The 27,430-nt window shown below is 46.5% G+C and overlaps 2 protein-coding genes across 8 annotated transcripts in view; both read left to right on the top strand.

Moving 5' to 3' along the window:
• Window positions 1–15,107, top strand: part of LOC311028798 (histone-lysine N-methyltransferase 2C-like) — an 82,203-nt gene extending 67,096 nt beyond the window's left edge. For 5 of the 6 annotated variants that reach the window (XM_084033573.1, XM_084033572.1, XM_084033571.1 and 2 more), the window contains 22 exons: window positions 677–838; window positions 1,010–1,145; window positions 2,238–2,352; window positions 2,443–2,618; window positions 3,490–3,602; window positions 3,679–3,816; window positions 4,010–4,058; window positions 4,156–4,271; window positions 4,414–4,506; window positions 4,613–4,819; window positions 4,889–5,016; window positions 5,118–5,313; window positions 5,453–5,662; window positions 5,779–6,200; window positions 7,924–8,036; window positions 8,182–8,318; window positions 8,441–8,568; window positions 9,478–9,679; window positions 9,797–9,913; window positions 10,190–10,263; window positions 11,659–11,767; window positions 14,132–15,107. In XM_084033573.1, the coding sequence (XP_083889699.1) occupies window positions 677–838; window positions 1,010–1,145; window positions 2,238–2,352; window positions 2,443–2,618; window positions 3,490–3,602; window positions 3,679–3,816; window positions 4,010–4,058; window positions 4,156–4,271; window positions 4,414–4,506; window positions 4,613–4,819; window positions 4,889–5,016; window positions 5,118–5,313; window positions 5,453–5,662; window positions 5,779–6,200; window positions 7,924–8,036; window positions 8,182–8,318; window positions 8,441–8,568; window positions 9,478–9,679; window positions 9,797–9,913; window positions 10,190–10,263; window positions 11,659–11,767; window positions 14,132–14,224 (3,234 nt within the window). In that variant the 3' untranslated portion in view covers window positions 14,225–15,107. The remainder of the gene's footprint in view (window positions 1–676; window positions 839–1,009; window positions 1,146–2,237; window positions 2,353–2,442; window positions 2,619–3,489; window positions 3,603–3,678; window positions 3,817–4,009; window positions 4,059–4,155; window positions 4,272–4,413; window positions 4,507–4,612; window positions 4,820–4,888; window positions 5,017–5,117; window positions 5,314–5,452; window positions 5,663–5,778; window positions 6,201–7,923; window positions 8,037–8,181; window positions 8,319–8,440; window positions 8,569–9,477; window positions 9,680–9,796; window positions 9,914–10,189; window positions 10,264–11,658; window positions 11,768–14,131) is intronic. The other variant, XM_084033570.1, reaches the window with a different exon arrangement.
• Window positions 15,108–16,311: 1,204 nt separating this feature from the next.
• Window positions 16,312–27,402, top strand: galnt11 (UDP-N-acetyl-alpha-D-galactosamine:polypeptide N-acetylgalactosaminyltransferase 11 (GalNAc-T11)). Of its 2 annotated transcripts, none has more exons than XM_084034226.1 (12): window positions 16,312–16,516; window positions 21,474–21,721; window positions 22,028–22,151; window positions 22,777–22,943; window positions 23,146–23,271; window positions 24,768–25,017; window positions 25,157–25,274; window positions 25,358–25,510; window positions 25,591–25,806; window positions 26,103–26,207; window positions 26,369–26,506; window positions 26,813–27,402. In XM_084034226.1, the coding sequence occupies exons 2-12, from the start codon at window positions 21,505–21,507 to the stop codon at window positions 26,942–26,944; spliced, it is 1,746 nt and encodes a 581-aa protein (XP_083890352.1). In that variant the 5' UTR covers window positions 16,312–16,516; window positions 21,474–21,504; the 3' UTR covers window positions 26,945–27,402. The 2 variants fall into 2 exon arrangements, with proteins under 2 accessions (XP_083890352.1, XP_083890351.1); XM_084034225.1 differs by having other exon boundaries at window positions 21,471–21,721.
• The last annotated feature ends 28 nt before the right edge of the window (window positions 27,403–27,430 follow it).

Genomic DNA, 27,430 nt, shown 5'->3' with positions numbered 1-27,430 from the left:
TAGACAGTAGTAGTGCAGATATACCGTTGAAATGCACATATTTGTTTATCTACTCTTCACATTTATTAAATGTATTGTCTCTTCCTGTTTCCCAGTGCAAGTTGAGATACACAAATATGATCGCATTTGTCAATCGCGGTGTTTTATTTTGAAAATTGACCGGATTGTCTCGTGTTTCTTTGTGTGATTTACTGCCAGAATTGACGCGTTCGCTCGTGGCACACGCAAAAAATAGAGCAGACGCCAAAACGATCGCTTCACGGCGCGGGACGGCCTATTCGCGGCGCTCCGTGTCTGGTGTGAACTACACTTTCGCTTAACAAGGGCGCCGAAAGGAAGCGGGCTCCGCTACGCGCCTATTCACGGCGCTTCCGCGGCCGGTGTCAACGCTGTACTCCGGTCGCCATATTGTAATGGTTTGGTCTAGTGCGGCCCCCGTCCGTACAGCGCGAATCACACGAGGGTGTCGGTCACAGCGCCCCCACTGGCCAGGGGCTTGAATCGATTCAGAAGATTGCTGAATCGATATTGAATTGCGGGGAAAAGAATCGCAATGCATTGCTGAATCGATATTTTTACCCATCCCTATCAAACACTGATTTATCTTTCTTTCATCTGTTTAAACTTGTATTGACTTCTGATTGGGTCTTCCTCCTCTGTATTTATTATTGATCAGCTGTCGGTTCTGCCCCTCATGGAGCCGGCCTTTGGGGTGGATCTGAGTCTGTTCCCCCCCTTCGGCAGTTCTTCTCTGGGCAGAGACTCCAGACTTATGGGCTCTTTCGGTAATGCCTGTCTGGACGGAGTCACGGATTACTATTCCCAGCTCATATACAAGGTACTATAATAATATAACTTTAATAATAATATATATAATATAGAATGTTATATATATAATAATGGAGTCACGGATTACTATTCCCAGCTCATATACAAAGTGCGACTGCAGTACTTTAGTTTAGTTAGAACCTTCCCCAGTGGGACTAATGAAAGTTTATCTTCTTTCTAGCAGAATAACCTCAGTAACCCCCCCACTCCTCCGGCCTCCCTGCCTCCGACCCCCCCGCCTGTCGTCAGGCAGAAACTGGTGAATGGCTTCGCCACCATGGATGAGCTGGCAAGGAAGGACATCAGTGAGCAGGATGGTGAGCGTGTTAATTGAGACCCACTGCTTCGTCTGAAAGGCTTGTAGCTCCACGGAGATTGCAGCTTTATCAAACCCATGATGCATCACCACAAGGGGCCACGGGGAAAAATAATATATATTTAAATCATATATAGTATTCTTCTTCTTAGTTTTATGGTCAGAGTGTTTCATGGTACTTAAAGACCCTTCCCATCAGCACCATGGGCAAGGGTAATGGCGGTGTCGAGCTGTGTGCCGGAGACTATGCAGGTTCAACAGGAAGCTTGTTAGTTAACGAGGCAGGTTCAACAGGAAGCTCGTTAGTTAAGGAGGCAGGTTCAACAGGAAGCTCGTTAGTTAAGGAGGCAGGTTCAACAGGAAGCTCGTTAGTTAAGGAGGCAGGTTCAACAGGAAGCTCGTTAGTTAAGGAGGCAGGTTCAACAGGAAGCTCGTTAGTTAAGGAGGCAGGTTCAACAGGAAGCTCGTTAGTTAAGGAGGCAGGTTCAACAGGAAGCTCGTTAGTTAACGAGGCAGGTTCAACAGGAAGCTTGTAAGTTAACGAGGCAGGTTCAACAGGAAGCTTGTTAGTTTACGAGGCAGGTTCAACAGGAAGCTTGTTAGTTTACGAGGCAGGTTCAACAGGAAGCTTGTTAATTAACGAGGCAGGTTCAACAGGAAGCTTGTTAGTTAAGGAGGCAGGTTCAACAGGAAGCTCGTTAGTTAACGAGGCAGGTTCAACAGGAAGCTCGTTAGTTAAGGAGGCAGGTTCAACAGGAAGCTTGTTAGTTAACGAGGCAGGTTCAACAGGAAGCTTGTTAATTAACGAGGCAGGTTCAACAGGAAGCTCGTTAGTTAAGGAGGCAGGTTCAACAGGAAGCTCGTTAGTTAACGAGGCAGGTTCAACAGGAAGCGTGTTAGTTAACGAGGCAGGTTCAACAGGAAGCTTGTTAGTTAAGGAGGCAGGTTCAACAGGAAGCTCGTTAGTTAAGGAGGCAGGTTCAACAGGAAGCTCGTTAGTTAACGAGGCAGGTTCAACAGGAAGCTCGTTAGTCAACATGCTGTCAGAAGTGCTGCTGCTGATCTTTGATGGGGGAACCTTTTGTTTTGCCAGCTAAAGATGAGAAGCAGAAGGGGGAGGGGCTACTGGCTCTGAATTACACCTCCAAAATTGTAGATGTCCCCGCCTCCCTGCCGACTCCACCCCACAATAACCAGGAAGAGCTCAGGTAAACTCCGCCCATGGAGGGGATGCCGTCAGGTTGTAACTCTCTTCCTCCTCTTCCTCTTTATCTTATTCTTCCTCTTCTTCTTTTCAGGGTCCAGGACTCGTCAGGCCGTGACAGCCCAGACGGCTTCGTCCCGTCCTCGTCTCCAGAGAGCGTGACGGACGTTGAAGTCAGCAGGTACCCAGACCTGTCCTTCATCAAACTGGAGCCACCCTCGCCCTGCCCATCGCCTACAATACCCATGATGCCCTGCGCCTGGCGAAAAGGTCAGTCATAAGCAGAATGACGAGGCTCCTGATGACACATTGACATCTGAAGGGGAAGTGTGTATATTTGTTATGTGTGTGTGTGTGTGTGTGTGCATATACAGTGTTTCCCACACATTGACGAGCCTATGGCGCACCGCCATAGTTTAATTCAGGCCGCCATAGTCTCAATCTTCGCCCAAAATTATTCTATCAAGGGAAATGGACATAACTAGCGGCTCTAGTAATAGGCCTAAACAGGAGGGCAGCAGCGCTTATTATAAGGGGAAATCCTCGCGGCTTGTTTGGCTCATCAACGTTCACTGTTTTCCCCCGTCGCCATGGCAAGGCGTCCCCCCGTGGTGTTAAACTCCTCAACCCCATTTAGTATGTCAACATTTGTATCAGTACCAGCAGTTTGTAAGAAATTGGTCAGTCATTGATGTGTCATATTCCATCCATCGTCTACCACTTATCCTGTATTTAGGGTCACGGGGGGCTGGGGCCGATCCCAGCTATCATTGGCGGAAGGCAGGGTACACTCTGGACAGGACGCCAGTCTATCACAGGGCCGACATGTAGAGACAAACAACCATTTGCGCTCACATTCACACCTACGGGACATTTAGAGTCACTAATGAACCTATCCCCATCCTGCATGTCTTTGGACTGTGGGAGGAAGCCGGAGAACCCGGAGAGAACCCACGCTTACACGGGGAGAACATGCAAACTCCACACAGAAGGAACCTGGGGCCGACCCGGGAATCGAACCCGGGACAATATGTTATGTTTTGGTTCTCAAAATTCACCAAATTGATGCATTAAATGCATTGTATTTATTTATATATGTGTATGTATATATATTTATATATATGTGTGCGCGTGTTTCTAGGCTCTGCAGTAAAACAAGAAGTGAAGTCAGAGCCTGCCCATCAGGCTCCACCCTCCTGTGCAAGCACAGACCTGGTTACCATAGCGATAACCCTGAACCCCGTTGCTGCTCAGGTAAACATCTCATCATGTTAATCAGTGGCCCCTCCCGGCTATGACATCACTCTGACATCACTGACTGTATTTCCAGAGCGTAGCCAGTGTGATGGCAGCGGTGGCGGAGCTGCTGCGGGTCCCGGTCCCCGTAGACTACCAGCTGAGCCGAGCCGCTGGCCCTGGACCAAGCTCTCTGGCTCTGCTGGCTGGAGTCACAGTACCGCTCACACAGGTGTGTACATCCTGTTTGTACATCCTGTGTGTACATGTACCTCAGTAGATCTTTAAATGTTTAATAAGTAAAGATTCCGCAATCAAATGTCAGGTCAAAAATAACAGCCACCATTCTGTACGTCAGTCTAGTTACAGCAGCTTCTGTCCAGCTAATGATGCTAATGGATCTGTGTTGTTTGATGTGTTCACAGGCAACTGGTAGCAGACAACAGAGACCTGCAGCTGCTGCTGGAAACCCTGGTCTGTACACACACACACACACACACACACACACACACATACCCTAGCAATCTATTGTTTGACACCTTAGTATCTTCTGTGTGTGTGTTGCCTTCAGGTGTCAGAATGGACTACAGCCAACATGGCGGCCCTTCTGCTCTCAGGCCTCAGTGTTGCAGCTACTGCAAGGTGCTTCTGGGAAACGGAGTCTGCATCGTCAAGGAGCTCAAACAGGTTGGACGCAGTAGACAACTGTTTAACAATGATGTCAACAAAGGCATCAGACAGGAAGTCATTGTGTGTGTGTGTGTGTGTTTGTGTGTGTGTGTGTGTGTGTGTGTGTGTGTGTGTGTGTGTGTGTGTGTGTATTTTACAGGAGGGTCAGTCCAGATCCAGCCTGGTCTTCTGTAGTCCAAACTGTTCTGCTCTCTACACATCTGACCTGCAGAGCAAAGCAGCTGGAAACAAGGTGAGAGATCACATCAGGTGATTGGTTATTGAACTGGTAGTCACTACATTATTGGATGATGTCATGGTGTGCGGTTATTGACATCATAATGTCTGTCTGTCCTCAGAGTGCAGTCCCTGACATGCAGTCCGGCTCAGAGCGCCCCCCTCCCAGCAGAGTGCAGCACCAGTATACCAGCAACATGTCCTATATAGGCGTCCACTCCCTCCTCCACACTCCCTCCTCCCCTCCCCCCACCTCCTCCCCCCCACTCTCCTTTCCCCCCGCCTCCGCCATAACCATGGACACCGTGCCCCGCATGGACAGCCTCAAGGTTGGTGTTGGTACTGACCAAATGATTACAGGTGATGGGTTGATTGATGAGTAATGAATTGGTTTACAGGTGAAGGTGAAGCTGAAGCCCCGCCCCCGGGCCGTCCCAGGTGGAGAGGACTCGCCGTCATCTCGCCATGGGAAGAAGATGAAGAGTTGCCGCTGGAGACGCTGGAGCTTTAGCATCACACTGAGCAGGTTAGGCTGTTAGCATCACACTGAGCAGGTTAGCCTGTTAGCATCACACTGAGCAGGTTAGCCTGTTAGCATTGTTCTGTATGTTTTTGTTTTTTACCCAGGGGCCCTTGCATCCATAAGGAAGCGGTTTCCATACCAACAGAGGAGGAAATGGATGTTCTCTTGAATAAATTGGGGGCGTGTCTTCGTCCTGATCCATTACCTAAAGACCAGCGGAGGTGCTGCTTCTGTAACCAGCAGGGTGATGGACTGACAGATGGACCAGCAAGACTACTGAACCTGGACCTGGACCTTTGGGTGGGTCTCGTCTCATAGTCTCTGATGATAGTCTGGACCAGCAGAGTCCTTGATGATAGTCTGGACCAGCAGGGTCAGCTCTAACTGAACAGAATCAGCTCCGTTGATAACCCCCCTGTATTTCTCTGGTCTGCCTCAGGTCCACCTGAACTGTGCTCTGTGGTCCAGCGAGGTCTATGAGACCCAGGCCGGGGCTCTGATCAACGTGGAGCTGGCTCTGAGACGAAGTCTCACTCTGCGCTGTGCTTTCTGTCAGAAGACCGGAGCCACGAGTGGCTGCAACCGCCTCCGCTGCACCAACACGTACCACTTCACCTGTGCTCTGCAGGCCCACTGCACCTTCTTCAAGGTACACACTCTATATGTATATAAAAAAAAAAATATCTATATATATATATATATATATATATATATATAAATGCCTACACACACAGATTGTCTTCACACACACTCTGTGTCCTTCAGGACAAGACGATGCTCTGTCACCTCCACAAGCCCAGGAAGGTCTCCCTCAGTGGAGAACGGGTCCCCCTCATTGGAGACTGGATCCCCCCCAGTGGAGACCAGTCCTCAAGCAGGTCCCCCTCCTCCACGCCGGGTCCGTCCCCTGACACAGCGTTGATGGCGGTCTGTGATCCATACGACTGTGAGCTGCGATGCTTTGCCGTGTTCCGGCGGGTGTTTGTGCAGCGTGACGAGGCGCGGCAGATCGCTGCCGTGGTGCAGCGTGGCGAGTGTCAGTACACGTTCCGGGTCGGCAGCCTGCTGTTCCACACCATCGGCAGGCTCCTCCCACAGCAGATGAAGGCCTTCCACAACACGGCGGCCATCTTCCCCATCGGTTACCACACCAACCGCATCTACTGGAGCATGCGCCATGGCAACAGGTACCCTAACAACGAGGGGTTGGAGCTGCTTGTTGGTTAATTGTCCCGGTTCAGTTTATTATCCGTTTATTATCCGTTTATTATCAGTTTATTACCCCTGTTCAGTTTATTATCCGTTTATTATCAGTTTATTATCCGTTTATTATCAGTTTATTATCCCTGTTCAGTTTATTATCTGTTTATTATCCAGGTTCACTTTATCATCAGTTTATTATCCTGGTTCTGTTTATTATTAGTTTATTATCCCGGTTCAGTTTATTATCAGTTTATTATCCTGGTTCAGTTTATTATCAGTTTATTATCCCGGTTCAGTTTATTATCTGTTTATTATCAGTTTATTATCCCTGTTCAGTTTATTATCCGTTTATTATCCAGGTTCACTTTATCATCAGTTTATTATCAGTTTATTATCTGTTTATTATCAGTTTATTACCCCTGTTCAGTTTATTATCCGTTTATTATCAGTTTATTATCTGTTTATTATCAGTTTATTACCCCTGTTCAGTTTATTATCCGTTTATTATCAGTTTATTATCCCTGTTCAGTTTATTATCTGTTTATTATCAGTTTATTATCCCGGTTCTGTTTATTATCAGTTTATTATCCAGGTTCACTTTATCATCAGTTTATTATCCTGGTTCTGTTTATTATTAGTTTATTATCCCGGTTCAGTTTATTATCAGTTTATTATCCTGGTTCAGTTTATTATCAGTTTATTATCCCGGTTCAGTTTATTATCTGTTTATTATCAGTTTATTATCCCGGTTCAGTTTATTATCTGTTTATTATCAGTTTATTATCCTGGTTCAGTTTATTATCTGTTTATTATTAGTTTATTTTCCCGGTTCAGTTTATTATCTGTTTATTATCAGTTTATTATCCTGGTTCAGTTTATTATCTGTTTATTATCTGTTTATTATTAGTTTATTTTCCTGGTTCAGTTTATTATCTGTTTATTATCAGTTTATTATCCTGGTTCAGTTTATTATCTGTTTATTATCCCGGTTCAGTTTATTATCAGTTCATTATCAGTTTATTATCTGTTTATTATCAGTTTATTATTAGTTTATTATCCCGGTTCAGTTTATTATCAGTTTATTATCCCGGTTCAGTTTATTATCTGTTTATTATCAGTTTATTTTCCCGGTTCAGTTTATTATCTGTTTATTATTAGTTTATTTTCCCGGTTCAGTTTATTATCTGTTTATTATTAGTTTATTATCCTGGTTCAGTTTATTATCTGTTTATTATCCCGGTTCAGTTTATTATCAGTTTATTATCCCGGTTCAGTTTATTATCTGTTTATTATCAGTTTATTATCAGTTTATTATCAGTTTATTTTCCCGGTTAACTTTATCATCAGTTTATTATCCTGGTTCAGTTTATTATCAGTTTATTATCCCGGTTCAGTAGGATGAATAAATACTTTATTAAGAAACATCACAAGTCCACGCTGACGTCTTTAAATGTCTTGTTGTTTCCAAAACCCAAACAAATTCAGTTTAATATGAAATACAAGAGAAAAGCAGGAAATGTCCATATTTGAGATGCTGAGGACAAAGCATTTCCTCCAATAGTATCGCTGCATTGATCTCTGCAGTTATTTAGGGTTAGATGATGTAACTCTCACTTTGTCTCCAACGGCAGCAAAGTGGTCAACCGTTTGTTTTCAGGGAGGAAACCAGCGTGTTATTGATAGTGTTATTGATCCGTCACTGTGTAGACGCTGTAAGTACCTGTGCTGCATCGAGGAGAAGGACGGCCAGCCGCTGTTCAAGGTGAAGGTGGTGGAGGATGGATATGATGACCTCACACTGACCGGACCAACACCCAAAGGTGAACATCAGCTTCCTGTACAAACAGGAAGTGCACCATCAGTCTGTCCTGTGTCGTGCTTGTATTACATCACATCCAACAACCAATCAAAATGATCTCCAAATGCACAGGTCTAGTACTAACACTAACACTTGTGTGTCTCCAGCTGTGTGGGACCAGATACTGGAACCAGTATCACAGATGAGATCCTTCAGTGGGACTCTGAAGCTCTTCCCAGTTTACCTGAAAGGAGAAGACCTGTTTGGATTAACCACGTCTGCAGTGACAAGGATCCTTGAGTCTGTACGTCTCTCTCACACACACAGTGACCTACCAAATTAAAAGCATTCCCAAAGAAACCGTAAAAGTGTGTGTGTGTGTGTGTGTGTGTGTGTGTGTGTGTGTGTGTGTGTGTGTGTGTGTAGTTGCCAGGTGTAGAGACCTGTGAGCGATACACCTTTCGTTATGGCAGGAACCCTCTCATGGAGTGGCCTCTGGCCTTCAACCCTTCTGGATCGGCCCGCTCTGAACCCAAAGCCTACCAAGCCAAGAGGTAACACACCCAGACTGAGCCCCACCCAGACTGAGCCCCACGTAGACTGAGCCCCACGTAGACTGAGCCCCACGTAGACTGAGCCCCACGTAGACTGAGCCCCACGTAGACCGAGCCCCACGTAGACCGAGCCCCACGTAGACTGAACCCCACGTAGAGCGAGCCCCACGTAGAGCGAGCCCCACGTAGACCGAGCCACACGTAGACTGAGCCCCACGTAGACCGAGCCCCACGTAGACCGAGCCCCACGTAGACTGAGCCCCACGTAGACTGAGCCCCACGTAGAGCGAGCCCCACGTAGAGCGAGCCCCACGTAGACCGAGCCACACGTAGACCGAGCCCCACGTAGACCGAGCCCCACGTAGACCGAGCCCCACGTAGACCGAGCCCCACGTAGACCGAGCCCCACGTAGACTGAGCCCCACGTAGAGCGAGCCCCACATAGAGCGAGCCCCACGTAGACTGAGCCCCACGTAGACTGAGCCCCACGTAGACTGAGCCCCACGTAGACTGAGCCACACCCAGACTGAGCCCCACCCAGATTGAGCCCTACTTATACACACACATTTACATTTACATTTAGGTCATTTAGCAGACGCTTTTGTCCAAAGCGACTTACAATAAGTACATTTGTCAAAAGAAGGAAACAAAGAAACCACGACGTATCATTGCCGATGCAGTAAGAGCTAAAAATAGAACAAGTGCTAGGTCCTCATCTGAGTAAAGTAGTACTTCAAGAGTAACAGTGCTACGATCCGAGTTTTTTTTTTTTTTTTTGCGGGGGGGGGGGGGGGGGGGGGGGGTCGAGGGAGGGTGTTAGTGGGTCATGCTATGTATGACCCACACACAAACACGAGTGTGGATCCTCTGCACAGTTGTAGTGAGAACCCTGACCTGTGTCCCTGCCAGACCCAACCTGTTGACCAGCATCGCTCCTAGGTGTCAGGGCTCGGTGGGTTCCATTGTGGGCCTCGTGCCTGGCGTCATCTCTCTTTCTCCGGGAGAGTCGGTGGCTGCGGCTCACCAAGGACGCCACTCCAAGTTGTCCCAGTACCGACGCATGAAGGCGGAGTGGAAGACCAATGTCTACCTGGCTCGCTCCCGCATCCAGGTGAGTCTGGACCTGAAGGTGGAACTGTAACAGTACTGACGGGAGGTTGGACACTGATTGACTGACTCACTCTGTGTGTGTGTGTGTGTGTGTGTGTGTGTGTGTGTGTGTGTGTAGGGTCTGGGTTTGTACGCCGCCAGAGACATCGAGAAATGCACCATGGTCATTGAGTACATCGGCACCATCATCAGGAGTGAAGTAGCCAATCGTAAGGAGAGACTGTACGAGTCACAGGTAATACACACACACACACGGGCGTGCACATTGATGACTGTTGTTTCTCTAGAATCTGTAGACTCTGCTGGACTCTGGTCTGTATTTCAGTCATTTGTATTAATGTATTTGTTTCTGTTTACTCGCATACATCACTATTATTGTAGGTACAACCTCAAAGCCACTACACCTGATCTGTGTACATGTACAGTCACGTCTCTTGTTAAATCTGTGTGTGTGTGTGTGTGTGTGTGTGTGTGTGTGTGTGTGTGTGTGTGTGTGTGTGTGTGTGTGTAGAATCGCGGTGTGTACATGTTCCGGATCGACAACGACTTTGTGATCGACGCCACCATCACCGGAGGACCGGCCAGGTGAGACAACTTGATCACGTTATCTCTATTTGTTTATTTATTGATTTGGTCATCAACCAATCAGAGTGTGAGTAACTTTCACAGGAAGAAGCTTTAGTTTATAATCAGATACATGTACATTCACAAACGGTGAGGAAACTTGGATTGATTTAGTGTCACTCATCAGATGTGATCAATCAGGAGGCTTTTATTTTTATATATATATATATACACATATACAGACATACATAGGGGGGGGTTTAGCTCAGTAGGTAGAGCGTGTTGGCTGGTAACCGCAAGATTGCTGGTTCGATCCCCGGCTCCTCCTAGCTGAGTGCCTGGCGTCCCTGAGCAAGACACCTCACCCTAATTGCTCCTGACGAGCTGGCTGTCGCCCTGCGTGGTTGACTCCGGCGTCGGTGTGTGAATGGGTGAATGAATGGGTGAATGAATGGGTGAATGTCAGTCATTACTGTAAAGCGCTTTGGATAAAAGCACTATATAAATGAGGCCATTTACCATTTTATATATATATATATATATGATCGATCAACTGTCATGACATTATTATTATCATCAACTCACATCAGTGTGTCCTAATAACTGTAAACTAGAATATTTGTACTTTATGTTTTAGTGAAAGGATGGAAAAGTGTTTTATGTTGATGTTGCTCTTTATATTTTTAGTGTGTGTGTATCACGTGATGTGGTTGTGAGGGATGTGTGTTAATGTTTAAGTCACGATTCAAGGGAAGTAAAAATATAATAAGAATAAAAATGATAGTCAGAATGGGAGGTTACAGAAAAAAAAATCCCAAAATGACACCTGAGTGAAACAGTGAAAAGAAATAAACATGTTGATAATATCTGATGGAAGTAAAGATAATTAGCAACAATAACATTAATAGTTCATCAAAACAATACTGGAAAAAATAGTTTCAAATAGTAAATAACTGAATAAATCAAAATGTTAATTAATACATTATTTAATAAATGCATGAACTAATCTACCAATTTATTGTAGAGATAAAAATATAAATTAAGAAAAACTCCCATGAATAAGCATTTTGATGTCTGTAAGGACTATCAATTATTACATATATTGATAATGAATTACTAATTAAACTAATAATATCTATAATAGAGTTGAACTAGTAATGAAATTATATTGATAATAATAAAAAGTTTAGTTAATAATAGCAAAAGAAAAAGAGACATCATTATAAAACGCTTTAAATTAAATTAAGTCTAAATTAACTTATAATCAATCAGCCAATCAGTTAATTAACTCATCAGGTTATCAATCCATAAGCGCATTAATGGGTTTAAACAGAAGAACTGAAAAATGATCATTTTAATTTGTCTTCTCTGTTATTTATCCTGTTATTGACTCCTCCCCCTGGCTGTGATTGACAGGTACATCAACCACTCGTGTTCTCCGAACTGTATCACTGAGGTGGTGTCGGTGGAAAAGGAGAACAAGATCATCATCAGCTCCTGTAGACGCATCCAGAGAGGAGAGGAGGTACCGATCAATAATCTAGAAGTCGTTTATAGACGGGTTCATCCACTGCTAGGGAACGTAGGTGTAGATGGTTCCTTCCAATGCTAGGGAACGTAGGTGTAGATGGTTCCTTCCACCACTAGGGAACGTAGGTGTAGATGGTTCCTTCCACCGCTAGGGAACGTAGGTGTAGATGGTTCCTTCCACCGCTAGGGAACGTAGGTGTAGATGGTTCCTTCCACCGCTAGGGAACGTTGGTGTAGATGGTTCCTTCCACCGCTAGGGAACGTTGGTGTAGATGGTTCCTTCCACCGCTAGGGAACGTTGGTGTCGGTGGTTCCTTCCACCACTAGGGAACGTAGGTGTAGATGGTTCCTTCCACCGCTAGGGAACGTAGGTGTAGATGGTTCCTTCCACCGCTAGGGAACGTAGGTGTAGATGGTTCCTTCCACCGCTAGGGAACGTAGGTGTAGATGGTTCCTTCCACCGCTAGGGAACGTTGGTGTCGGTGGTTCCTTCCACCACTAGGGAACGTAGGTGTAGATGGTTCCTTCCACCGCTAGGGAACGTAGGTGTAGATGGTTCCTTCCACCGCTAGGGAACGTAGGTGTAGATGGTTCCTTCCACCGCTAGGGAACGTTGGTGTAGATGGTTCCTTCCACCGCTAGGGAACGTTGGTGTAGATGGTTCCTTCCACCGCTAGGGAACGTTGGTGTAGATGGTTCCTTCCACCGCTAGGGAACGTTGGTGTAGATGGTTCCTTCCACCCCTAGGGAACGTTGGTGTCGGTGGTTCCTTCCACCACTAGGGAACGTTGGTGTAGATGGTTCCTTCCACCGCTAGGGAACGTTGGTGTAGATGGTTCCTTCCACCGCTAGGGAACGTTGGTGTAGATGGTTCCTTCCACCGCTAGGGAACGTTGGTGTCGGTGGTTCCTTCCACCACTAGGGAACATTGGTGTAGATGGTTCCTTCCACCGCTAGGGAACGTTGGTGTAGATGGTTCCTTCCACCGCTAGGGAACGTTGGTGTAGATGGTTCCTTCCACCCCTAGGGAACGTTGGTGTCGGTGGTTCCTTCCACCGCTAGGGAACGTTGGTGTAGATGGTTCCTTCCACCGCTAGGGAACGTTGGTGTAGATGGTTCCTTCCACCGCTAGGGAACGTTGGTGTAGATGGTTCCTTCCACCGCTAGGGAACGTTGGTGTAGATGGTTCCTTCCACCGCTAGGGAACGTTGGTGTAGATGGTTCCTTCCACCGCTAGGGAACGTTGGTGTAGATGGTTCCTTCCACCACTAGGGAACGTTGGTGTCGGTGGTTCCTTCCACCACTAGGGAACGTTGGTGTCGGTGGTTCCTTCCACCGCTAGGGAACGTTGGTGTAGATGGTTCCTTCCACCGCTAGGGAACGTTGGTGTAGATGGTTCCTTCCACCACTAGGGAACGTTGGTGTAGATGGTTCCTTCCACCACTAGGGAACGTTGGTGTCGGTGGTTCCTTCCACTGCTAGGGAACGTTGGTGTAGATGGTTCCTTCCACCACTAGGGAACGTTGGTGTAGATGGTTCCTTCCACCACTAGGGAACGTTGGTGTCGGTGGTTCCTTCCACCACTAGGGAACGTTGGTGTAGATGGTTCCTTCCACCGCTAGGGAACGTTGGTGTAGATGGTTCCTTCCACCGCTAGGGAACGTTGGTGTAGATGGTTCCTTCCACCGCTAGGGAACGTTGGTGTAGATGGTTCCTTCCACCACTAGGGAACGTTGGTGTCGGTGGTTCCTTCCACCACTAGGGAACGTTGGTGTCGGTGGTTCCTTCCACCGCTAGGGAACGTTGGTGTAGATGGTTCCTTCCACCGCTAGGGAACGTTGGTGTAGATGGTTCCTTCCACCACTAGGGAACGTTGGTGTAGATGGTTCCTTCCACCACTAGGGAACGTTGGTGTCGGTGGTTCCTTCCACTGCTAGGGAACGTTGGTGTAGATGGTTCCTTCCACCACTAGGGAACGTTGGTGTAGATGGTTCCTTCCACCACTAGGGAACGTTGGTGTAGATGGTTCCTTCCACCACTAGGGAACGTTGGTGTCGGTGGTTCCTTCCACCACTAGGGAACGTTGGTGTAGATGGTTCCTTCCACCGCTAGGGAACGTTGGTGTAGATGGTTCCTTCCACCACTAGGGAATGTTGATGCTGTAACTCTGATTGGTCGGTCGGGTCTTTAAAATTACCAAATGAATCAGTAACAGGTGAGTCTTATAAAGCATGATGACAGGGTGACAACATGAATTAATACATTTCTTACGTCTGTCTGTCTGTCCCCATCTGTTTCTCTGACTGTCCCTCCCTCCCTGTCTCTCTGTCTGTCCCTCCCCGTCTCTTTGTCTTCCTAGCTGTCCTATGACTACAAGTTCGACCTGGAGGACGACCAACATAAGATCCCGTGTCACTGTGGAGGCGTCAACTGTCGTAAATGGATGAACTGAGTCTCTCTCTCTTTGTGTCTGGATGTCGACCGCCCATCTCTCTCTGGGCAGAGATACACATCACAAGTCAATATGATAATAATAATAATAATAATCGGATTATAACGATTACCAAGGGGTGGGGCTAATGACGAGGCTGGTCCTCTTTGTATATTGTTGTAAATGACCAGATGATGTAAATGTGAAATAACAGAATGTTGTCGTCTTCAAATGGAGGCTCATTAAGTTGCACTAAAAAAACAGAAAACCACAAAAACAAAAGGTCAACTCCCACAAACTAACTTGATTCCTCGTCCTCTCCTCTTCTCCCTGCCCTTCCTCATCCTCCTCCTCCTTCTTCCTCTCCCTCCTTGTGTTTTGTTAATTTCCTGTAATATAAGAGATTTTGTTCTTTTTGTATTTATTACTGTATGAAGCTATTTTCTAAATCCATGGTGAGTTTGAGATCCGGAGTCGCAGCGTGTAAATATATGTATCATAAATGTAAAAGAAAACAGAAAGTTTAGAAGCTACCTTCATCACCTGCCGATCAGTTTCACGTAAAGCTTTGTGTTTCCTGTGGCGGTGCGTTCTGATTGGATAAAGACTGTGAACAGAGAGCGGCCTTCATCTCACCTTGTTTCTCCAGCGTTTTTTTCACCCAGCATTTTGGCTGCAGGCGACTCTATGTTAATGTCTTTTTACTTTGGTTTGAGGTCCTGCTGCCGTGTACATACGAGGTTGAATCAGGACTCCGTTGATGTGTACAGTTAGACGACATGAAGCCTTGTTTTTGTTTTTTATTACTGACGTAAACCGAGTGATGTTTGTTTTTGGGGGAAATGTGGAAATTGATTTAGAATCATTTACAGAAAATAAAATATTTTACATCTTGAAGCAACAACCTGCTGTTCTTTATTAGTACGATCATTATTATTATTAATATTATTATCACTGTTGTAAGACAGTCCAAAGCTCCCGCCATATGTGGTTTCATTGTAAACATTTGATTTGGTTAGTTTTGGTTTCACGTTGCAATTTTGCTGCTGCGGTAAAGACTGACCTGCTGTCAGCTATGTGGGCGGAGCCTCTCAATACTCAACAGTGGTTTGTAGACAGTAGATCGGCACCTCTCCTCAGAGATCTGTCCTTGTGTCTCCTCAGAGATCTGTCCTTGTGTCTCCTCAGAGATCTGTCCTTGTGTCTCCTCAGAGATCTCTGCTGCGGTTGAATAGTCTTCTTCTCTGAGGAAGGTTTCTAACTGAAGAAGTGACCTTTAGTTAACAAGTGGCCGCCATGATGAGAGCCGTTAGAATCCTCTAAATGCAAAGGATCTCCAATGATCCTTTCAGATCTCCTTTAGGATACAACCTTCCTATACGAAAGGAAAGGAGATCACGCCGACCCACAATTCCTTGCGAGAGCAACATTTAAAGTGACGCACACCTCGGCCGTTCATGAAAACAAACGATAAGCTTATTTGCATATTTAACAGTTACTTTCATGCAGACATATAGTAAAATATTAATATAGTATAAATATCATATAAAAACACAGTATAGTAATTGAATTGTGTTGATAAATGTGTGGACAGTGATAATAATTTAATGGTGTTTTTATTTATTTCAATCATGTTGAATGTTTTGAAACAAACGAAACTAAAACCACAAATAAAATGTAAATACAGCAAACGGTCAAACAGGAAGGAGGAGCTGCTGGACCTGAACCAGCTGCTGGACCTGGACCTGAACCAGCTGCTGGATCCTTTTGAATTCTCCTTCAGCCTTTCCTTGACCCCATGACGTTTTCACCAGGGGTCAAGGAAGAGGAGTTAGGAATAGGAGTAAGGACCTCATTTTTGACTATTTGACTGCAACCCTCCTCTCCTCTGGTGGACCAGAGCGACTTCCGGCTAAGTGACGATCTAGGAGCAAGGACATTACAGATAAGAGATTTGGGATGAACTCACTGCCTGCAAGACTGGAAAAGGTCCTCCATTTTTATCCTCAATTGGTAGTTTTATTTGGAAAGGTGTCTGAACACGTTTCCTTGTGTATTTTATTGTGAAGGTTATGAACGGAAGTCGCATGTGTGTGTTGTCTGACTTGATGTTTCTGTGAGTAAAACTTGCTGCGGACGGACGGGGGGTTTCTGTGTGAAGAGTAACGGTGTGTTAATTTCTGAAGCTGCAGTCAGAACTCCGCAGGAAATCCTGCTAATTTAAGCGCAGCGGCTAACGGACCCGCAGCCCGACGGCAGGTCCCATCAGCTGGCCGGAGTGCCGCTGAGCAAACTGCTACCAGCTAATGAACCGTGAGTAGAGTCCAGTCATGAGGCTGAGGTGTCGGACATTAGGTTACAGCTGTGTTTCTGGATGAAAGTAAGAGCCAGTGAAGCTAAAGGTGTTAGCACAATCCACCTCTGAGTTTAGCTAACGCTAGCCAAGCTAGCGAGATCCATTATCGGACATAGTTGAGCTTTTTCCTTGATGTCGTCAACGTATTCACAGATATTAATGCATGCACTAGACTTGTAGTCAAGACCGCCTAAACCGAGACCAAGACACTACCAAGACCAGACAGTATCAAGACCAAGACACTACCAAGACCAAGACCAAGACAGACCAAGTCAAGACCAAGACCAGTTCAGCTCGAGACCGAGACCGAGACCGAGACCAAAAAAAAAAGTTGTTTTTGCCATTTTGCATGAGTTGTAGAACATAAGCACCATATTGGGTTCAGCTGCTTAGTATATGAGAAATGTATTATTTCAACTACAGGCACAATAATACAGTGACAGTACATGTCTTGTGTGTGAACTCACTATAAATGTTTTCATCAATTGACTAAAAATCTAATATGTGTAGCAATTGCATGACCACACCGTACTACACTATTTGAGGATTGACTCTTGAGTGCTGTTAAGGACTGACATGACTATAGTCCTAAAGTCATCTAACAAAATAACAAGCCCCCAACACCACCCTGCACCTTAAAAAAAAAGTCTAATGAATTGGAAATATGTCACCAATTTAAATTTTCCTTAATTTGTAGATAAAATGTTAATTCTAAATATTATTATATTATAATATCAGCATCACTGAAATGGCATAGGCCATTGCCCACTGGCAAACAATCTCTTTATGGTCTGTAAAACCGAACCTGATGACTGACGAATTCGCCGACATTTTGCGTCCTCCTTCATAGATCTTGACCGTGCTTCAGAGGCTTCAGAGGGGGGAGGGGGGAGGAGGAGGGAGGGGAAGCGTGAGAGGACAAGCGCCGCCGTCTGTGTCACAAAATGTATGTGATTGGTACTTGAAGGGGGCGTATAATGATAGCTGTATTTTAAAAAAAAACTGTCCTTGCCTGCCTGGATAGGTTACATTCCCTTCGAGACCGCGCTGCCAGTCCGAGACATTGCGAGACCGAGAGACCCGAGACCGAGACAAGACCGAGACCAAAGACTGTCGAGGCCGTGACAAGACCAAGACCACGAAAAAGCGGTCTTGAGACCGGTCTCGAGACCAAGACCGGTCTCGAGAACTACAAGTCTAGCATGCACATACATTAATATACTCTATTAATGTATTCACGAATATGTGTTTGAGCGTTGAGTCGTTTATTTTCTGTTTGTCTGTTAAATGTTTAAAATCCCATCAGCAGCTTTGTGTTTGTTGGTCTTCTGTTCGGGTTCATTCTGTCTGCCCTTTTATGTAGAGAATGTGATGCAAATCTCCGTTGACAAAACGGGCAGTTGACGGATAAATGACAAATAGACATCGATCCTCAATTAGATATAAATGACTTGTGGCTGTTTTTAATTCGCCAACACCGCATCTTTAATTCGGCGTAGAGACAATGTAAACTACTGTCCGTTTGGCTGATAGCTTCACTGCTGTGCTCAGTGATATCGGTAAGTAACAGGTGACTTCACTGTAAAAGGTGAAGCTGAGTAACAATGGCGGCTCTGTTGTTGATGTTGCTTTGTTCCCTTTTATTACATTAAACGTGGAACTTGTGATGAAAGGGAACTTAAGGTGGTCTGTACATAGCAGGGCGTCTCCAGGACAGAAATATGAATCATGATGTCAAAAATATTCCATTTATCCTGTATTCAGGGTCGGGGGAGCCGATCCCAGCTGTCATTGGGCGAAGGCAGGGGTCACCTGGACAGGTAACCAGTCTATCACAGGGAGACATGTAGAGACAGACAGGTAACCAGTCTACCACAGGGAGACATGTAGAGACAGACAGGTAACCAGTCTACCACAGGGAGACATGTAGAGACAGACAGGTAACCAGTCTACCACAGGGAGACATGTAGAGACAGACAGGTAACCAGTCTATCACAGGGAGACATGTAGAGACAGACAGGTAACCAGTCTACCACAGGGAGACATGTAGAGACAGACAGGTAACCAGTCTACCACAGGGAGACATGTAGAGACAGACAGGTAACCAGTCTATCACAGGGAGACATGTAGAGACAGACAGGATACCAGTCTATCACAGAGCTGACATGTAGAGACAGACAGGTAACCAGTCTATCACAGGGAGACATGTAGAGACAGACAGGTAACCAGTCTATCACAGGGCTGACATGTAGAGACAGACAGGTAACCAGTCTATCACAGGGAGACATGTAGAGACAGACAGGTAACCAGTCTATCACAGGGAGACATGTAGAGACAGACAGGTAACCAGTCTATCACAGGGAGACATGTAGAGACAGACAGGTAACCAGTCTATCACAGGGAGACATGTAGAGACAGACAGGTAACCGGTCTATCACAGGGAGACATGTAGAGACAGACAGGTAACCAGTCTATCACAGGGAGACATGTAGAGACAGACAGGTAACCAGTCTATCACAGGGAGACATGTAGAGACAGACAGGTAACCAGTCTATCACAGGGAGACATGTAGAGACAGACAGGTAACCAGTCTATCACAGGCTGACATGTAGAGACAGACAGGTAACCAGTCTATCACAGGGCTGACATGTAGAGACAGACAGGTAACCAGTCTATCACAGGGAGACATGTAGAGACAGACAGGTAACCGGTCTATCACAGGGAGACATGTAGAGACAGACAGGTAACCAGTCTATCTGATCGGCTCCCCCGACCCTGAATACAGGATAAATGGAATATTTTTGACATCATGATTCATATTTCTGTCCTGGAGACGCCCTGCTATGTACAGACCACCTTAAGTTCCCTTTCATCACAAGTTCCACGTTTAATGTGATAAAAGGGAACAAAGCAACATCAACAACAGAGCCGCCATTGTTACTCAGCTTCACCTTTTACAGTGAAGTCACCTGTTACTTACCGATGGACCCGCCCCGCCCTCAATGAAACTACAGTTGTGGGTACTTTGGTAGTATTACTACTCTACTGAAGTATAGATGTTAGTACGTTACATTAGGTCATAGAAACATTAAAAGGTTTCTCTCTTCTCTCACTTTTATAAAAGTAGTAAAAAGACTGGTTTGGAGAAGTACCGTAACTTTATATTTATTTACATTTGTAAAATAAATAAGATGAAGAGAATTCTTCAAAGTCATAGACTTCGTTCCTGTCGCTCTGCTGTTTCCCCTCCTGGCTTCCTGCTGAGTCAGCTGACTGTCAGCTGGTTTACAGACCTGTCATGTTCTTCACACGTTTTTATGGTTGATTGAGTTTTAAACGTCCAGCCGTTAAAAAGAGATGACGCCGCTGGTGAATGGTTGACGCGTTCATTTCAAAGACAGAATTATTAACCGATCACCTGACACGTGTCCTCTTTCACCCACAACCACTTTATGTTCCTGGTTCTGATTCAGGATCAGAGAAGACTTCTGGTCTTTAAGATGTTCTGAGGACGTTTATTGATGATGATAGTAGGAATGATAGCGGTCCCGGTAACGTCCCTGTAATGTCTCGGTAACGTCCTGGTAACGTCCCGCCCTTGAACGTCCTGTACTGTAATTTTCCGACCCTGTCCCGGTAACGTCCCGGTAACGTCCCAGTAACATCCCAGTAACGTTCCGGTAATGTCCCAGTAACGTCCCGGTAACGTCTCGGTAACGTTCCGGTAACGTCCCGGTAACGTCCTGCTCTTGAACGTCCTGTACTGTAATTTCCCGACCCTGTCCCGGTAACGTCCCGGTAACGTCTCGGTAACGTTCTGGTAACTTCCCGGTAACATCCTGCCCTTGAACGTCCCGTACTGTAATTTTCCGACCCTGTCCCGGTAACGTCCCGGTAACGTCCTGCCCTTGAACGTCCTGCCCTTGAACGTCCTGCCCTTGAACGTCCTGTACTGTAATTTCCCGACCCTGTCCGGTAATGTCTCGGTAACGTCCCGGTAACGTCCCGGTAACGTTCCGGTAACGTCCCGGTAACGTCCAGGTAACGTCCAGGTAACGTCCTGCCCTTGAACGTCCTGTACTGTAATTTCCCGACCCTGTCCGGTAACGTCCCGGTAACGTCCCGGTAACGTCCTGCCCTTGAACGTCCTGTACTGTAATTTCCCGACCCTGTCCGGTAACGTCCCGGTAACGTCCCGGTAACGTCCAGGTAACGTCTAGGTAACGTCCTGCCCTTGAACGTCCTGCCCTTGAACGTCCTGTACTGTAATTTCCCGACCCTGTCCGGTAACGTCCCGGTAACGTTCCGGTAACGTCCCGGTAACGTCCAGGTAACGTCCTGCCCTTGAACGTCCTGTACTGTAATTTCCCGACCCTGTCCGGTAACGTCCCGGTAACGTCCCGGTAACGTCCAGGTAACGTCCTGCCCTTGAACGTCCTGTACTGTAATTTCCCGACCCTGTCCGGTAACGTCCCGGTAACGTTCCGGTAACGTCCCGGTAACGTCCCGGTAACGTTCCGGTAACGTCCAGGTAACGTCCTGCCCTTGAACGTCCTGTACTGTAATTTCCCGACCCTGTCCGGTAACGTCCCGGTAACGTCCAGGTAACGTCCTGCCCTTGAACGTCCTGCCCTTGAACGTCCTGTACTGTAATTTCCCGACCCTGTCCGGTAACGTCCCGGTAACGTTCCGGTAACGTCCCGGTAACGTCCAGGTAAGAGACTCAGCTCCCCTGTATAACAGAATGGAACGATCCATCATCTGGATTTACTGCAACTTTCTTATTGTTGATGATAATCAGGAAGTTCATGCTTCATATAGCCCTCTCTCTCTCTCTCTCTCTCTCTCTCTCTCTCTCTCTCTTTCTCTTTCTTTCTCTCTCTCTCCCTCTCTCTCTCGCTCTCCCCCCAGCAGTGTGATGTAAGGCGATGCTCGCTCAGCCACCATGGCGAGTGTGACGCTGAGGTACTTCTGTTATGGCTGCCTCGTCACCTCGGCGACCTGGTCCCTCCTCCTCCTCCTCTACTTCTCTCTGGGGGCGGAGCCTAGCAGGACGCCTCTGCAGCACCGCCGCCAGCCAATCACCAAGGGCCTGGCCGGCCGTAAGCCGGGGCTTCGGCCTCTGCTGGCCAATGAGGGAGTGGAGTTATCGCCAGAGATGGGTGCGTGGCGTGCTGTGTTCTGGTGCTGCTGGAATATTATAATCCTGGAGTTCATTAACCAATCAGTCGATCAATAGAACATTTTTAAAAATACTTGTTTTCACCCTGAATCCATACGTAGTTAATGAGTCACTAGTGTCTCTTGATCTTTGTAGTCGGTTAGTGTTTGACATCGTCTGAGACGCTAGGAAGCAACCATCTAGAGACCGACGTTCTTAAAAGCACATGAATGTCTGATTGATTGAATGATCAGACTGTGTGAATGTAAAACCAGCTGACAGATGGAACTGTGGTCAACGTCTACAGGGATGATCTTTAACGAAGCAGACCAGGAGCTGAGGGATACTGGTTACCATAGACACGCCTTTAACGTCCTCATCTCCACCAGACTGGGATACCACAGGGAGCTGCCCGACACCAGAGACTCCCAGTAAGAACCAATGGAAGTTTGACCATTCTGCTTCATAAGATTGTATCTGCAGATGTCATGACATCACTACTAGCCAATCAGGGTTCAGTATGATGAAAGTACATTTCACTTTTAGTCAGTGGCTGTTAGTGCTTTGTTCCAGCTGCCAGTCATGTGAATACTGATCAATATTCATTGTATTTATGACTATTTCAATGTTTGTAGGAGTTTTATGTTATTTGTGTCTTTATCACAAGAATTAGACGAGAACAGTAACTGTAAACACTGAGATTGCCCGATGTTATCTTTGTAAATTGTGTCATAAATGTTGTATTTTAGTGTATTAGGCGAGGAGAAAAAATGTTTTCCTTTTTTTCATTGCTTAACCATTTTCTCTTGAATGAGAATTTTATTTAAAGCCGTTGTCACCCACCCATCCGTACCAACGATGTACGGCAGCTGTGCTAAAACAACCTTGTTCTCCTCGCTTGTGTTACGTTTCCAATAGTGAAAATGACATCCCGTTATCTGAGAGCAGAGAATGTTATGGACCAGGATGTTTAGAGTAGATTTGACTCATGTGTTCAGGTGTAGCCCCGTCGATGGGTTCGCCATCCGTCACTGACAACAACATGTCTCCCTGCAGGTGTCGGGAGAAGGTGTATCCTCTGGCTCTACCTTCTGCCAGCGTAGTGATCTGTTTCTTCAACGAGGCGTTCTCCGCCCTGCTGAGGACCGTCCACAGCGTACTGGACCGCACGCCTGCCTACCTGCTGCACGAGATCATCCTGGTGGACGACCACAGTGAGCTGGGTAACACCAGGAAACACACCCGTTTATATCCATGTTCTTTATTTTGTGGTCCACCAACAGCAGAAGCTGTGTATTGAATTTATTTTAAATATATTACATTATATATTTATAGTTATTATTGTTATTTTATATTGACCTCCATGTCTACTAACTAGTCCTGTATATGAATCGGTTATTGGCCTCCTTTTTGACATTGATTCAGAGGAGCTGAAGGACGACTTGGACCGGTACATCAGGGAGGAGCTAATGGGCAAGGTTACACTGGTGAGGAACCAGAGGAGGGAAGGACTCATCAGAGGTCGCATGATAGGAGGTTCACATGCTACGGGTTTGTCCACCATCCTTACTTACTACCTCCTTAACCTATGGCATCTTGCTCCCCACAGCCTTAATCCATACATCTTTATTCCCTGCATCCTTAATCCATACATCTTTATTCCCTGCATCCTTAATCCATACATCCTTATTCCCTGCATCCTTAATCCATACATCTTTATTCCCTGCATCCTTAATCCATACATCCTTATTCCCTTCATCCGTACATCCTTATTCCCTGCATCCTTAATCCATACATCCTTATTCCCTGCATCCTTAATCCATACATCCTTATTCCCTGCATCCCTAATCCATACATCCTTATTCCCTTCATCCGTACATCCTTATTCCCTGCATCCTTAATCCATACATCCTTATTCCCTTCATCCGTACATCCTTATTCCCTGCATCCCTAATCCATACATCCTTATTCCCTTCATCCGTACATCCTTATTCCCTGCATCCTTAATCCATACATCCTTATTCCCTTCATCCGTACATCCTTATTCCCTGCATCCCTAATCCATACATCCTTATTCCCTTCATCCGTACATCCTTATTCCCTGCATCCTTAATCCATACATCCTTATTCCCTTCATCCGTACATCCTTATTCCCTGCATCCCTAATCCATACATCCTTATTCCCTTCATCCGTGCATCCTTATTCCCTGCGTCCTTAATCCATACATCCTTATTCCCTTCATCCGTACATCCTTATTCCCTGCATCCCTAATCCATACATCCTTATTCCCTTCATCCGTACATCCTTATTCCCTGCATCCCTAATCCATACATCCTTATTCCCTTCATCCGTACATCCTTATTCCCTGCATCCCTAATCCATACATCCTTATTCCCTTCATCCGTACATCCTTATTCCCTGCATCCCTAATCCATACATCCTTATTCCCTTCATCCGTACATCCTTATTCCCTGCATCCCTAATCCATACATCCTTATTCCCTTCATCCGTACATCCTTATTCCCTGCATCCCTAATCCATACATCCTTATTCCCTTCATCCGTACATCCTTATTCCCTGCATCCTTAATCCATACATCCTTATTCCCTGCATCCTTAATCCATACATCCTTATTTCCTGCATCCTTAATCCATACATCCTTATTCCCTTCATCCGTACATCCTTATTCCCTGCATCCTTAATCCATACATCCTTATTCCCTTCATCCGTACATCCTTATTCCCTGCATCCTTAATCCATACATCCTTATTCCCTTCATCCGTACATCCTTATTCCCTGCATCCTTAATCCATACATCCTTATTCCCTGCATCCTTAATCCATACATCTTTATTCCCTGCATCCTTAATCCATACATCCTTATTCCCTCCATCCTTAATCCTTGTTCACATCAGAAATGCCATACTGAAGACCAAACTTTATCACTAAAACCGTCATCCTACATCCTTGCTGACTACACATGAGCTCAATGTTCCCTGCTCCCTTGGTCCAGCTGATGGTCTGTGGTCTTTGGTCCGTGGTCCTAGGTGAGGTGCTGGTCTTCCTGGACAGTCACTGCGAGGTGAACCAGGCGTGGCTGCAGCCCCTGCTGGCTCCCATCCAGAAGGACCACCGCACCGTCGTCTGCCCCGTCATCGACATCATCTCTGCTGATACTCTGTCCTACTCACCATCCCCCATCGTCAGGGGGGGCTTCAACTGGGGGCTGCACTTCAAGTGGGACCCCGTCCCCCCTGCTGACCTCAAGGGGCCAGAGGGGGCCACTGGACCAATCAGGTAACAGCTGACGGATCAGTTGACCATCTCATCCTGGTATGACTGGACAGTTGGGGCTGAAGACTACTATTTAAACACCCCCCAGATTGAGGTTTTCCTGCTGTAAAGTGATCCACATCGACTCTTCTCCTCCCTTAAGGTCTCCCACCATGGCCGGCGGTCTGTTCGCTATGAACAGGAAGTACTTTAACCAGCTCGGCCAATACGACGCAGGCATGGACATCTGGGGTGGAGAAAACCTGGAGATCTCTTTCAGGGTGAGGAAGCCGTTAGTGTGAAGGTGTCCTTCAGATGGAGCAGGATGTAGTAACCGTCTGTCTCTCCCCCCCACCCGGCCCAGATCTGGATGTGTGGTGGGCAGCTCCTCATCATCCCCTGCTCCCGCGTCGGTCACATCTTCAGGAAGAGACGACCCTACGGCTCCCCGGGAGGACAGGACACCATGGCCCACAATTCTCTGCGGCTAGCGCACGTATGGATGGACGAGTACAAGGTAGGCTCCCTCACACACACACACAGAGCCGTGGTCCTGATGCGTCCTCTGACCTCACTTCCTGCTCTGTGTCCAATCAGGAGCAGTATCTGTCCCTGCGTCCAGAGCTACGTGAGCGTAGTTATGGCGACATCAGCGAGCGTGTGGCGTTGAGGAAGCAGCTGCAGTGTCGTGCGTTTCGCTGGTACCTGGACACAGTCTACCCTGAGATGCAGACCGTCGCCAACGGCAACAAGCAGCAGCCATTGTTCATCAACAAGGGACTGAGACGTCCCAAAGTCTTGCAGAGAGGACGGGTACTTGAAGCTCTCACCCACATGTTGTTGTATGAATGATATGTAATTAAATCACCTGACTGACAAGTTATAGGTAATATAAAACCTTATTACATCACTTAGTGGTCCACCTGGAGAACGAATGTGTCCAGCATCTGTCCTTCAGAGAATTTGACTCTTTAAATAAAGTTTAGTGTTTCCTGGGATGAAACGTCTCTACATGAAGTGGTTTTAATAGAAACCGTTTCACCGTGTGTCTGTACACAGAAATACACCTTTGTTTGTTGAATATATGAACTAAACTAAGCATGTTTCAGCTCCGTAACCTAGCAACCGGCCGATGCCTGGTGGCCCAGGGCCGAGCCAGTCAGAAGGGAGGAGTCGTGGTCCTGAGACCATGTGACTCCGGAGACCCTGAACAGGTGAGACAAGGAGGAGAGAGATGGATGGAAACACTGTTAATACCTGTCTGTGTGTCTCTGTGTCTGTCTGTCTCTCTGTCCCTCTCTGTGTGTTTCTGTCTTTGTGACTGTCTCCATCTCTTTCTATCTCTGTATTCATGTCTGTCTGTCTGTGTGTCCAGGACTGGTCCTATGATGAGGAGGGACAGCTGGTCCTTGCTGGTCTCTTGTGTCTCGATGTGTCCGAGGTCAGGACCTTCGACCCCCCCAGACTGATGAAGTGTCATGGATCGGGGGGGTCCCAGCAATGGAGTCTGGGGGTGAGACGCCAACACACATCCTACTGTCTCCATCCTGCTCTCTGATTGGCTGGCAGGGGACTGTCCATCATTTATCTCTGAATTCCTGTTGCACAATAAACACAAAATCTCCGTCGTTCTGTCTCTTTGTCTGTCTCTCTCTGTCCATCTCTGTTTGTGTCCCTCTCTGCCTGTCTCTTAACTGTCTGTCTTTAACTGTCTGTCTCTGTCTGTCTTTACGGTCTGTCTGTCTCTCTTGCTGTCTCTGTACATCTTAACTGCCTGTCTATCTCTCTAACTGTCTGTCTCTCTCGGTCATCTCTGTAGAAGTCCAACCGTCTCTACCAGGTTTCGGTCGGTCAGTGTCTCTCTGTTGTCCAGCCAATCGGACCCAAAGGTTACGTCACCATGGCGATATGTGACGCGTCTCAAGCTCAGCAGTGGCAGCTGGAGGGCTGAGGAGGACGACGTCCCTCCTGCATGTCATGGACAGACAGAGAGACGGTTTTAAAGACAATCAGGTTTTATTGACACTTTAACGATGGTTTGTGTTTTCTCAGGACGACTTTTATCAACCAGCAGATTTTATTTCGTTTTCATGTTTGTCTCAGTCCAAGAAAGACTGGAAGATGTCCTGGAATGTCCTGCAATATTTTTAGTTTTGGTGCAAGGGATTGTGGTAAAAGGAGTTTCTCGCTGAGAGACCGTGGATGGACAATGGACACAAAGACAATGAGACCGGGAACCTTCTGGTATTTATTTATTTTTAAACGAATCCTGGATTCATCAGAGACCAACGTGTCGAATGATGGTAGTCACCTGTTGACCTGGGACACACCTGAGGACAGGTCAGGTGATGGTGTTACAGAAGTTTTTAAAATGTGTCAGTGTTTCATCATCAATAAATCTTTAACACAGTAATGACTATAAATGATTATTCAAACA

The sequence above is a fragment of the Eutrigla gurnardus genome (genome assembly GCF_963514095.1).
Source record: "Eutrigla gurnardus genome assembly, chromosome: 18".
Taxonomy (NCBI): Eukaryota; Metazoa; Chordata; class Actinopteri; order Perciformes; family Triglidae; genus Eutrigla; species Eutrigla gurnardus.
The sequence above is the reverse complement of the archived record's forward strand: the minus strand, read 5'-3'. Positions and strand labels throughout refer to the sequence as shown.

What these genes read in the sequence shown, in the direction of transcription:
- galnt11 (XM_084034226.1), top strand. Translation starts at nt 21,505, where the DNA reads ATGGCGAGTGTGACGCTGAGGTACTTCTGTTATGGCTGCCTCGTCACC. An exon ending in CCCGACACCAGAGACTCCCA is followed by an intron (nt 22,152 to 22,776) that starts GTAAGAACCAAT and finishes GTCTCCCTGCAG; the next exon opens with GTGTCGGGAGAAGGTGTATC. An exon ending in ACCTGGAGATCTCTTTCAGG is followed by an intron (nt 25,275 to 25,357) that starts GTGAGGAAGCCG and finishes CACCCGGCCCAG; the next exon opens with ATCTGGATGTGTGGTGGGCA.